This window comes from Choristoneura fumiferana, chromosome 15 (assembly GCF_025370935.1).
Source record: "Choristoneura fumiferana chromosome 15, NRCan_CFum_1, whole genome shotgun sequence".
In the NCBI taxonomy this organism is placed as follows: domain Eukaryota; kingdom Metazoa; phylum Arthropoda; class Insecta; order Lepidoptera; family Tortricidae; genus Choristoneura; species Choristoneura fumiferana.
In genome coordinates, this window is record NC_133486.1 from 9,327,940 (window position 1) to 9,340,729 (window position 12,790).

Consider the following 12,790-nt stretch of genomic DNA (forward strand, 5'->3'; position numbering starts at 1 on the left):
TATTTATCTATCGTATTCGATGGAGTCTATTTAATGGACACAGATATTGGTATATATTTTTAAAAAGTACAATTTTATTTTTTTTTGATTATTTTGCTTCAAAATAGAAATTATTTAAAAAAAATATTTTGCGAACATAGTATGCGTAATTCGGAAAATTTTCAAGTGTCACAAAACTCACCATAGGTGAAAAATACAATAATTTGTCGTAAAATAACTTTCATTCAACAATCAATGATCCATGACTCATAAATGTTGCTAGCCCTAAAAAATAAAATGACAGTCATGACAAAAGGTGAATACGTTCCGTTTTACAATAAATTATTACAATAGAAGGGCAATGTTTAAAAATAAAATTTATAAGAGTATCATGGTTATGTTATTGCAAAATGCAGTCCAATTTTACAAAGTGATCTTTGATTATGGTTATTTTAGCAATATCTTTCTAATTCTTGAATGTTAGACAAAAAACACTAATAGTCGTTATAATCTGTCAAGCATCCCTACGAAACTAATTATTTGGGCGCCTAACCGATTACTGATTCCTAAAATCTAAATTCACGAAGTACCGAAAAATCTTGATTAAAAAAAAATACTTATAAAAGATTATAATAGCATCTATAAAATGAATAAATTTTAACGGGGTCAAACTAGGGGATTTGCTATGCGATAGTGTTGGGCAACACGAACTCGATAAAATATTCAGCAGGCGTTTGAATTTATTATTAATTAGCTATTGCCCGCGACTCCTTTCGCGTAGAATTCGTTTATCGCTACCCCGCGGGGACTGCAATTTTCTGGGATAAGAACTATCTTTTGTCTTTCCCCGAAACTCAAACTATTTGTATACCGAAATTCATCTAAATCGGTTCAGCGGTTTAGACTTGATGAGGTAACAAACAAACATACAGACACAAACTTTCGCATTTATAATATTAGTGGGATAATCACATTTTCCAAAGAGAATACCTATAATCACTTTTGTTTTAATAAAGAAGTTGGTACTTATCTAAGTAATCTATATTAATAATTTCGTCAAGGGGTACGGTAGACTCGAACGAAATGCACATCAAATTGAAGAGCGTAAAAAATTAGTCAATCCGAGTCGACAACTTGTAGGCGGAAAATTCGGATTATCGAGTATTTTCAATATAAACTTGAATAAATTACTAAGTATATAATGGCGTTGCGAAGTAAACATGTCAAAGTCATCACATCAAAGTGGCGTTAGTGTCACGTTATCACGTGTCACAGGTGTCACAGGTTTGCATTTCGTTCTCCATTGTGACCTTTTAAGGGTCCCGCACAAGGTACGATTCGTCGATTTTCATCAGATCGATCGTATCGTACAGACGAATCGTTCCGTATATGGGGCCCTTTAGGTCTAATTTCTTTGATTATGAGACAGAGATATCATAGTTATTTGGGCAAGTAAGATTTAGGTGAAATATCTACTAGAGAAATACCGATACGTACGTTAGCTGTGAAAGTACGTTTATGATAATATTAAGGCTGGGAATATACGTCAGATTTTTCGATAAGTTGGTACGACAGTCTTTACACTGGCAAAAAATGTTTTTCAAACATGTTATTATGAGTCTAACATTTTACCCGAGCGAAGCCGGGTTTTCATCTAGTTAATTACATAAAAGTAGCATTGATGAGAGGGCAATTAATAATATTATGTGCTTGGAATTTTTTAACAGTTACCTTCTTTTCGTATGAGCTTATTGTAAATTGATCTATACAAAGTATTCAAGCTTTGTTTAATTTGGGACTAGATCGATTAGCGTGAATTGACCCACGAATTTGAATTATTCAATTCAAATTTATATTACTTAGTGTGAGCTATTATGAAATTATGAGTTTTTCTTTAGTTCCCATAAATACATAAAATATAGCATTCAAAAATTCGCAATCTGAGCCAGTTCAACAGACAAGTTTGTTTGTAACAGCGATATCTTAAAATACAACACTAGTCTTGAGTTACTACTGCTCAATTGGTTAATGTTAATATGAACTTCTCAGGACGCAACTCCGCAGGAGTCATTGTAGAAGGAAGTTAAATCGAGTCATACTTATTTAACAAAAATAAGTCACGCTGTAAAAACATCAACGATGTGTAAAAAGTCATTGTTAAGTTTGTGTATACTGTTGTATGTTTGTTTTTGGGAATATGAAGCAGGTAAGTAATGTATACGAACTATTACAGCCTTTATACTTGAGCAGCGTAATTTTATGAATCTAGTAGTACTAATCACCATCGTTGTTGCTCTTGGGATAGAAAACTTCATTACTTACCTGAAATTTAAATTAGGTACTACATTCTGAAATATATATTTATTTTCATTTAGTGAAAAAATAACAGACTTTTTATTTCAAGTAATTTGCACTTATTATTTTCAGCTGCAGAAGTAAAAAAAATGCGTGTAAGTAATGTCTAATTTTTTTAGGATAGTAGGTATTTTAAATTCATTACATAAGTCATTTTTATAGCAACTACAGAAAAAGTACCCCTTGACGCGGTAATAATTGCACCAGGAGGGGGGAAGGGAAGACTTTACTGTTTTCTGCTTTGTAATTTACTGTAAATGTATTAATTAAGACTTTATCTAAGACACCTGCCATGCACGTGATTGTGTAAACACTGATAAGCATCCTTGTTATTTTCATTTCAGGCGTTGGTTATACAAACGTGCGGAGAAATGGATTGTTATTTCAACGAAACAATTTCCTGCACAGAAAAGTGTGGCTGCGACAAGATCATGTATGTTGCGTGTAGACTTTTTATATTTATGACATTATGATGATCTATTAATTTATACAGCCCTAGTTATTGTTACGATAGTTAAACTAACTATAGATATAAATGGAAATTAATAATTGTGCACCCAAATAATTATTTAATTTATTTTACTACTTTATTCGACTGTAAGAATGGAGAGGCGTAGTTAACTATTTATCTCGTTGTTCTCTGCTCGGGTATAACTGCAAATCTAATTAACTTAATAATATAGGTAATAAGTATTTAACTTGTTTCAGCCCTTACCATTTTAACGTAACCACTGGAGAATGTGTGTTAAATTTAAAAACACTGATGATCTCCTTAGCTGAAAAATACAAAACGCAAGGTACCTATTTCATAGTTCATGTCACCAATCAACTTAAGAGGAAATACAGACAGAGAGCCGTTTGAAATATATACATATATGTATATATTTGAATAAAATATTGTTGTTGCCTCACACAAATCCCTCCGAAAAGAGCATGAAAGGCTGTCACCCGGACTGATCATACCAACAAAAAACTGACCAAAACAGAATTTTGTGGCCTCTTCTCTTATTTACTCTACCAAAATTAAACCGCTTTCAAATATGCAATTTATTTTCTAGTTTAGAAAAAAAAGCAAAAAATTGAGCATGGCAGAGATAGATCGTAATGTAATTATCCAGGGAGAAAACAGGAAATTCCGTGTGTATGAAGTAACGGCCGTCCGTATTTCCTATTAAGTTTTTAAAAAGAAAGTTTTTTGACATACCTAATAAAAGATTCATTTACAGAGAAAAATCGCAAACGCACAGAAAGAATTTTCCATGGAGTAATGGTGTCGGGTATAATAGTCGTTACATGGGCAAGCATGTGTCTATTTTTTATATGTTTTTACTGCTGTCGGATAAGATACACGTAAGTTAATTAAAATAATTTGCGAAGTTATTAAATATTTATTACAACCAACATAGTACATTATATATTTTTTTATTTATTTATCAGGGATTACCAGCTAAGGAAAAGTGTAAAAGACGTAGCAAAAAAGTTTAAAGAACATCATTCTGCCAATAAAAAGAGACTCAAAGATGAAAAAAAATATGAGTTGGAGCCGTGCACAGCAGCGAGACAAGCAACTTCAACTGTATGACCCAAGGCACCTAAATGTCATCAAATCGTTTTTTAATCAAATTTCATATTGAAAAAAAAAGAACAAAAACTTCAGAGTTAAGTTTAAGTTTAGTTTGGCATGCAACGGACGTCTATACCCTAGCCCCTTCACACCGCCAGGGTACAACAAAAAAAAAAAAGCTGGCGCAGCGGCCGAGAGCAGGAAACTATCAAAATACCAGTTCTCGGTTCAGCATACAATTTCGTTGCTATCGGTTTTGAGAACCTGGGTCCTTGGGGTCTCGGCGCACATACATTAATTAAAGAAATGCAAAAGCTCCTGGGCGATACTACTGGAGAGCAAAGGGCTAGCCGGTACCTCTCTCAATGAACCGCTATCGCCATTAAAAGAGGGATGCTGAGTGCCAGGCTTTTGGGCACCATGCCGCGGGGACCTTTTTTACATTTAATTTAGTAGGTATTCAGCTATCAAGTTTTTAAGTGAGGTACCTATTTAGTTTATACTTAGTAAATTTAGTTTTATTCATGGTTATTTTGTCTTAGTATATGTATTCTTAGTTTCGATTAATAATATATTTAATACTTAAGAATTATATGTATGTTTGAATCATAATAGCATTAATTCACACAAAAATACAAAAAAATAATACAAACATACACGTTATAAATAGTAATGAGCTCAAACAGGAGCAGTTCCAAAATAGCTTAGCAGTTTTTTTTTCAGTAACGATCAAACTCGCGCTTGTTAGTCAATAATATTAATAATAATGTCAGAAGTAAAAAAAAGTTTTTTTTATTTTAAAACGTCTTCCAAAATTTCTTTGAGAATTCGACTTTTCAATGTCTAATGCAAAGTTTTATAAAAACGTTAAAATTATACCTACGTTTTTCAACCTTAGAAACAGAAAGTCATATTAATATAGGTACATTGGACTTTCATAGAAACAAACAAAATTATGTATAATGTAGTTGTACATTGGAAATAACTGGCATCATGATTCGAGGCCGTGCTATTTTAGTACCCTTGCTCTCGTTCAGTTCAGACTTCAGAGATTCCGACTAAACATTTAAATTTTTGCGAATATCGTCTTAAATTGTGTTGAAAAAAGCTTGCTTTATCATATTTCTGTTATTTGAAATCAATAATAAAGAGTACATTAATTTAGCAATAGCAGTATAGGAAATGAGCGGATGAGATGTGTGCAGTAACAGTGCAGTGAAAAGTTTATATATAAATTAGCATTATATCACTTTTGAAGCGGTGTTGTGACTTGTGACGGTTCTAAGCTCAATTCGGCATATAATAAATTACCACACATAAATCAATGATGTACAAACAAGTTTTCGGTATATTAGTTGTTATCAGTTCCTGTTTTGCCTTTACATGTAAGTAAAATATAACGTGTGATTTATTTATTTATATTTTTGGATTGATCTTAATCAATATATTTTTTAGATGCAGATCAATCGGTGGATGGAAACGAGGTAGTAACATAAATTTTCGTTATTTCTATATTATTTAATTATTTTTCATATTTTCTAAACTAGAGTCTATCAACTTCGTACCGACTCGTATTCGCTCTAATATTGTTTTTAGTTACGATTGCATCTATCTAACTAACTTATTGTGTATTAGGGTCCGCCCGAATTATATTCCGCGGTATACATACAATTTCTTTGCGTTTTTTTAACCGCCAGTGCCCAGTGCGGATATTCGTTTAAGATTTACCTAATGTGTAACAGAATCGCGAGATAAAAACCGCGCGGAAAAAATTCGTAGTGCGGACAGGGCCTTAAACACAATGTAGGTAATCAGTTCTTGGATGTCTTTGACCAACATCTAATGGTTGCATTGAGGTATAAACATTTAAGTAGTAGTAAGTTTAGCAGGTAAACATGCACATACCCGAAGATAATTTAATAAAAGGGTCATCAGTAATAAAAAAGGAAATTCACAAAAAAATGTTATTTATATTGTTTTGTAAGTACATGTCTCTGTTTGTTTTCACTTTCAGAATACTTGCGGAGAAGTGGGAGATTGTCTGACTGTTGATACTGATTGTAAAGCGCAATGTGGCTGTGATAAAACAATGTACGTATAAACTAATTTCGGTTTGTTTTTCTATTATATAACTCGTACGTCTAGGTATTCTCAATCCAGTCGATTATCTCAATTGAGTTGGCTGTAGCCCGCGACTCCCATCAGCGAAGAATTTACGTGTATGCAATTTGAAACGTATGAGTGGACTGTAATAAATAACTAAAAGCAAACGAAGAAATAATATGACGAAATTGAAATATACTTGATAACATAACCACACAACACGACGCAATAATGACAAGTAACAGAAAAATATACAAAAAAAGAACTTTACAAAAAATACAACAAAAACGTATAAAACTCCAAGGAGTTTGCTACACAATTTATATGCAACATGCTTTACAATTTCGGGGTAAAACTATCCTATGCCCTTTCTAGAGTTTTAAACTCTATCTATACTATACCAAATTTCATCAAAATCGGTTATGATAAACAGACAGAATTACTTTCGCATTTTTTATATCAGTTAGAAAGCAGGGAAGTAAGGATTAAGGGCAAATTATTTATCTATTACTTATTATTTATTTTCAGCCCTACCTTTTATGACAATGGAACCCAAAAATGCGTAATAAACATCAAATTGCTGATTTTATCCTTAAATGAAAAGTATAATACTGAAGGTAAGAAACAATTCCTACAGTTTACACTAAATTAAATTTTAAGTTTTTCATATCCAAATTTTTACAGATTACGATACTTCATTGGAAGACGATATGGCAAGTATGTTGCATAAGCTCTCTGCATTGATGTTCCTTAGGTCTTAATTATGGATGTAACCTTTTCCTGTCTTAGCTTTAGTATTTGCAAAGTACCTACCTAAATGTTTTTCAAAATTGCAATTGTTGAAATCCTGTATTTTTCTAAAACGGAAACCCGTGACTTGATTATATTACCAAGTCACACGAGCGTTAAATAAACTAACGCTACAAAGGCGCTCTAGTTACTAGAAAAACACATTATTTGCCTACCTCACTGACTAATACTAATAACTAAATGTTGAATTTATTTTGTAGCGGAAATGGATGAGCTTACGTACTTACTTAACAATTAGAATAACTTGTTCATAAATAATTAAGAAAATTATTTCGTAGTATTTAGCTCTTAGGTATATGATTGTATTTTCTATAGGTTTATATTCTTAAATAAATTTTCCTTTAATGAAAAAAAAAAATTAAGAAAATCAGTAATAGTCTTTTTTCAAACACGTTTTTCGAGTCATACGTAGATTTATTTGTTTTTATTTCAGGTAAACTTCAAGCTGAAGCTGACAAAATATTTCAAGGGATTATCATTGCGGCTTTCCTGTTTATCACATGTGCTAGTATTTGCGTATTTACTGCCTGTATTTATTGCTGTAGAATCAATTACACGTGAGAACATTTTTATTTTTAATTATTTCAGTAACACATAACTCATGCCTCAAATACTTTTTAACATTTCTTATATTATTTTCAGAGATTACCTACTTAAGAAAAGTATAAAAGAACTAACAAAAAAAGTAGGAGCAAAGCCGCGGTTGGATAAACCTGCTGTGAAGCCTACCACGAAACCAATATCAGAGAGTTGCAATGTTGTTGTGCAGGATGCCGGTGTTTTCTGTGTTTGAATTAAAACATTATTTGTTATAGTTTCAGCTATTATTTTATGCCGTCCTGTCTTTTTTTTCATTTTAGTCACAATACAAAACCGGAAATGTTTTTTTTTGGACATTTCAAAAATATATTTATTTATTTTGAAACGAACAGTCATACGGGTAGAAAAATTATCATGCATGACACAATGACTATGAGTAAAAACATACCTATAGTTTCCTCAATGAGGGTTATCGCGTATGAATTCGCCGCTAGAGGCGCTAGTGTAGCGTGAGGTCTCCGAAATGTCAAATCTCAGTTTTTGGGTGAGCTACGCGGGTTTATTTATAATTAGAATAATTTTGTGAATATTTTGCATTACCTGAAATTAATTATGACAATTATGCGATAAGGGGCAATGAATGTCTGTGTATTGAGACAGTTTTGTCTTTTGAAACTTTTGTCCTGCCTTTTTTACGAGCAAAACGGGACTACGCAAGACTGTTATTTTTATGGTACGGTTTTAAAGTGTATTAAATATGATTTTAATCTAAACTTTGTTTTCACGCCCTTAAGGATGTTATTAATAACAGACTTTGAAAGCCACACTTAAAAACCTCACGCAACAGTGGCGCCATCTAGAAAGACAAAAAACGATAGCCCTCATTGAATACAAGAGATTTTGTGCTTTTAGGATACAAGTTCAAGCCAAGTTTGTTGGAACGGAATGTTTTAATATTTTGCATGTAGCAACCCAAACTTTGCTGTCATGTGTCATGTCAGTTTTTACATGTATTACGATACGACTACGCACGCCAAAGAAAGACTACAGTATATATAGCGAGAGACTACGCTAAAATAATATTTACAATCCGTTCGTTCGTTCAGATCAAGCAGTTTTGTTAACATTGGACTGAAATATCTTGTAAATCTTGCTATATAAATTAAGTTTCTATTTGATTAAAACAGTACACACGCTTAAATGTTTAGATAATCGGCTGTAAGTACCTTTTTCCATTGCCTGTGTTTTTATTGATCGCAATATTGTTTTTGTTTCCTTTGGTTTTCTAAATTGTTTTTTTTTACGTTTGCAGTTGGAGCTACGGTTTAGTCGCAGTTTAAGAATGACAGACTTATTAGACACCGTTATTATGACGTTAGGTGTACTTATAACCATGGCCCTCTTGAGCTGCCTTTGCTGTATTTGTATGAAGCTAAGGTAAGATTTATTATTTATTCAAAATAAATTCCCGCCAATTCATCAATAATGCGCGTGTCCACAAAAATAACACAACTCGTGACAAAATATTTTGCAGTGTTAAACATACAGTGACAGACAACTAATGATAATATTTTTTTTGCCAAATTTCAACTCATTCAGATACCAGGCAGTGGGAAAAAAATGGTTTATAAATTTATTTGTGTACTCCATCCATCCTTTCAACTTTTATTTCAAATATTTCAGTGACCTGAAATTGAAGAGCTACATATTAGAAACGGCTGATCGCAAAGGAATTCAAATAGACATAGACAAGTTGGACCTCAAACATGCTTCCCAGCCTCCACAAGCCAGTGAAGTCTGTACAGTTATTATCCCTGATGTTGTTATTGTTCTTTAGCTTCAAATTTGATTTAGTCAGCTTCTTACCAAAGTACTGTCATATACTATGGGGTGACCAATCTTATGCCATATTGGCTTACAGGAATAAGTGTAATTAACTGCTTCATAGACATGAAGCTTGGCATAGTAGTATTTCTATGGTCAGAGCCGGCCTTAGACATCTAGGCGCTCTGGGCGAGTCATACCAAAGGCATAAAACAAGCAACAAAATGGCAGGTCGTGTTTATTATTAGACATAGAAATACTCATACTCACTCCTATCAGATATGTCATAAAAGTTAATACACTGTGTCTAGTTTTCCTTCAGGAATCAAGCAGGAAACTGTAGGAACACCAAAAATATGAATGGTTTTCTTTTGTTTTCTTCTACTTGTGTTCTGATGCTTAGGATTGAACAAAGATTATCTGCAACATAAAATTAAACAGGGGGTTTTGAGAGAGTGTAGCATGATAATAATTACTATAAAGAAAATTGCTTCTCTGTATCATGGAGTATGTGCCATCCCTGTATAAAGATTATGCTTTATGTTCTTATGAGGCACTTGTGGGACTTAATATTTTATATCCAGTTGCACTTAGTGATTGAAAAGGATTGAATTATACAAATGATGTATTTTCTGTCACAAGTATGCAGTAAAGTGGCACATTTTTGTTTGTATCATTTTTTTTTTTCATTTAATGTGCCATATTTTAAATGAGATTCTTTTGTATCCAATTTCATTGTATGGCACTAAAATTTTATTTATTATTTGTGGTGTAGATGTGCTAGTCAATTTAGTCATGTCGATTATTGTAGATGTGTGACTTTAATTTAGTGTAGTTTTAGATGTTTGATTCAGTTTAAGTAAATCAAATGCTAGTCAAGCATAAGTCACAATTTTTGAATAGTGGATAATTTACACCACTTGTGTAATTCTAGGCTTTGTATTTATCAGCACTGTACTGTAGTGATACCACAATGAAATTAGAAGTATACTAATTTAAGTCCATTACACAATTATGATATTTATACTATGTTATATTGGAACCAAGAATTATTTTGTTTAGCTGTGGTGTTTAGGATTCAAAATTCTACATAGATTAAGTATATTTTGTTGATTTTTAAGATTTTTATTGATGCTGGTTTTCTGTTTTTAAAAACATATAGTAATTCAAATCCATTGAACAACAAAAATCATTGCTTTTAAGTTAGCATGAGATGCTGTGGTGGTTGTGTGCCTCAGTGAGGGGAGGGTATGGGTATGTGAAATAATATTAAGCGCCGTAGCAATAGATAAAGTAGGTATGGTTTTTGTTTGCTTCTTTTGTATATTTTCTTTATTACACTTTATGATTATGAGTAAATAAAAAAAAACACTTGCCGTTTTGCATCAAACTAGGTTATTACAAACAAAAGCAATAATAACTCGTATTTACAGATTTATGATCAGCTCTTTGAATCTGATATTGTTATTTTTGGGGTGATATATTTAGATCTGTTTATAATATTTAAATTGAGAGAGATACTATTACTGCACAAAAATATAATGAGACTTACCAAAAACCCGTAGCATAGAATTTACCAAATTTCACTTTACTTTTTGAACTACTCTTCTCAAAATCATTATAGATAGTTAGATATATAGTGAGATACTGGCCTTACCTTATATATTATGTATTTCATGTCACCTAGTTGGAGTTTCTTATAAATAATATAAAATTTATAGTATAATATAGTAAGTATTTTTTGCTAAGATTTCAATGTGTGCATATGACTGTTATCTCTACTTTAAAAGAAATTGTCAATATCTGTTGGTTTTTTAATGTATTAACATGCTTAAATTAATAGCACACCTTAACTTTAACCACGACATAAATATATGAAATTATCTGGACGCTTTAGCTACATTGCAGGTCATGTCTCCTCTTAATTACAGCTGCTGCAATATAGCCGAAACATGGAGGCAATTTTGCAATATATTTAAATTGTGATTAAAGCTCCCTATGAGCTATATTTATGATTGAAATCGTGAAAGTTTAAAACATTGTATTAATTGTTTATTGATATTATTAGTATGTATAGTATATATATACTTAAAGAAAAGGGGTCACTTAGGTATATTATGGAATGCAATGTTAATGCAAACAGCTTATTTGAAGATTTTGGAAAATAGGAAGCATTAGTACCTGTGAGCAGTATTACATGCATGTAAATCATGTGAAAATGTAACAGCCTAAGTGTGGTTGAGCAAATGTGTTCTGACCAAGACTAATACAAAGATTTATGCTCTAGACCCTAGAGCATTAATCTTTGTGTCGGTATAGAGTCTAGGGCCTATAAGGTATATAATTTTTTTGATACCAATCTTGTACTCAGGGTCAAAGAAATTCTCGATTGTAGTCTGTGTGTAAAGAAAGTGTCATGTGATTACTGTGTGATCAAATACTAAAACGTTTATTGAACATGTGACGAATATAATATGCCTAAGAGTTTCGTAAAAGTACCTGTATAAGCAAATAAAAAATGGAGGGCGTTTTAAAATGTGTAGGTTTTAGTATGACAGTGCTAGTCAAATATTTAATTAGTAGACATTAACTTTAAGGTTATTTTGTGAATTTTTGATTACTCGGGATTAAAGTTCTCGATTGATGTGACTTAACGTTGTGTTCTTTAGGTAGTTGAGATTTTGATTACACTTATTGGTTTAAATACACACCAATTTGTAAAACTTTCAACCGTTTTGATAAATTAAATTTACATTGTATTAAATATTCTATTAGTGTTTCCTCGGTCATTAATTAAATGTTCGTACATGCTGAAAATTCGTGGTGTTCAAATTCTGTTTTTGAGTGCCGGGACTTTTTAGAAATATACATTTTACTATAAGGAAAGAAACAGCGCACAAAGTATTATCACAATTTGATAATATCGTAACGGCAGATATAGTCGATTTTGGGAATCTGAAGATCTAAGCTAGTTTCAATCGTTAAGTATATTCTCACCCACTAAAGTAAGGTTTACTATTTTTACTACTCTTAAATTGTATTGTCATCGAAAATTTATGTAACATAGACAAGTACCATATTATTTTGCCAGTATTAAACAAGTAGGTACATATAAATTACGAAAAAATATGGCCCATTAAATCCTCGATAATACCTAGTAATTGTAGGTATATTAGATTTAGACAAGTCTACGTCGAAACTGCTAACTGTTATAAGAATAATGTACTTGCATTATTATAGTAACCCTGAATTAAAATAAGTCTTTGTAGAGACTTGATTTGGAGCTGTTGAGCCTTAATAATAATATAACGAATGAGCCGTGAATGTAGTGGCGATAGTTCTAGTAAGTACTTATACTTTACAGTGGTTTCGTTGTAGTGTCCTGTGACATTTTAAAAAAGAAACTGCAATATTTTTGAATTGATCCTGATTATACATTTAGTGTCTGGGTAGGTCGGGTAGTGACTGCCATGCTGCCAAACGCGTGACTGATGAATTATTATGAATATGTCTTAGTAGTTGAAAATAAAATATCTACATTTATGAATGTGTTTTCGTTTATTTTATAAAATTGAATAGTATAAAAGTACTATACGACGGCGAAGTACCAATACC

At 31.9% G+C, this 12,790-nt stretch overlaps 2 protein-coding genes across 4 annotated transcripts; both read left to right on the forward strand.

The window, feature by feature from the left end:
- The first annotated feature begins 1,998 nt into the window (after window positions 1-1,998).
- LOC141435486 (uncharacterized) lies at window positions 1,999-3,997 on the forward strand. Its single transcript, XM_074098180.1, has 6 exons — window positions 1,999-2,185; window positions 2,407-2,429; window positions 2,679-2,767; window positions 3,043-3,131; window positions 3,561-3,684; window positions 3,772-3,997. Exons 1-6 carry the CDS (start codon window positions 2,119-2,121, stop codon window positions 3,914-3,916), a joined length of 537 nt encoding a protein of 178 aa, XP_073954281.1. The 5' UTR covers window positions 1,999-2,118; the 3' UTR covers window positions 3,917-3,997.
- Window positions 3,998-4,580: 583 nt separating this feature from the next.
- On the forward strand, window positions 4,581-7,625 carry LOC141435485 (uncharacterized). 3 transcript variants are annotated; one of them, XM_074098177.1, is made up of 7 exons: window positions 4,581-5,283; window positions 5,354-5,382; window positions 5,913-5,989; window positions 6,530-6,618; window positions 6,686-6,718; window positions 7,245-7,368; window positions 7,454-7,625. In XM_074098177.1, the coding sequence occupies exons 1-7, from the start codon at window positions 5,223-5,225 to the stop codon at window positions 7,602-7,604; spliced, it is 564 nt and encodes a 187-aa protein (XP_073954278.1). In that variant the 5' UTR covers window positions 4,581-5,222; the 3' UTR covers window positions 7,605-7,625. The 3 variants fall into 3 exon arrangements, with proteins under 3 accessions (XP_073954278.1, XP_073954280.1, XP_073954279.1); XM_074098179.1 differs by having other exon boundaries at window positions 6,686-6,714; XM_074098178.1 differs by lacking the exon at window positions 6,686-6,718.
- Window positions 7,626-12,790: the final 5,165 nt, after the last annotated feature.

Excerpts from the sequence above, each read along its gene's own strand:
- LOC141435486 (XM_074098180.1), top strand. The coding sequence starts at position 2,119 with ATGTGTAAAAAGTCATTGTTAAGTTTGTGTATACTGTTGTATGTTTGT. Across the intron at positions 2,768-3,042 it reads TGTGGCTGCGACAAGATCAT|CCCTTACCATTTTAACGTAA; the intron begins GTATGTTGCGTG and ends AACTTGTTTCAG. Across the intron at positions 3,132-3,560 it reads TGAAAAATACAAAACGCAAG|AGAAAAATCGCAAACGCACA; the intron begins GTACCTATTTCA and ends ATTCATTTACAG.
- LOC141435485 (XM_074098177.1), top strand. The coding sequence starts at position 5,223 with ATGATGTACAAACAAGTTTTCGGTATATTAGTTGTTATCAGTTCCTGT. Across the intron at positions 5,383-5,912 it reads AATCGGTGGATGGAAACGAG|AATACTTGCGGAGAAGTGGG; the intron begins GTAGTAACATAA and ends TTTCACTTTCAG. Across the intron at positions 6,719-7,244 it reads ATTGGAAGACGATATGGCAA|GTAAACTTCAAGCTGAAGCT; the intron begins GTATGTTGCATA and ends TTTTTATTTCAG.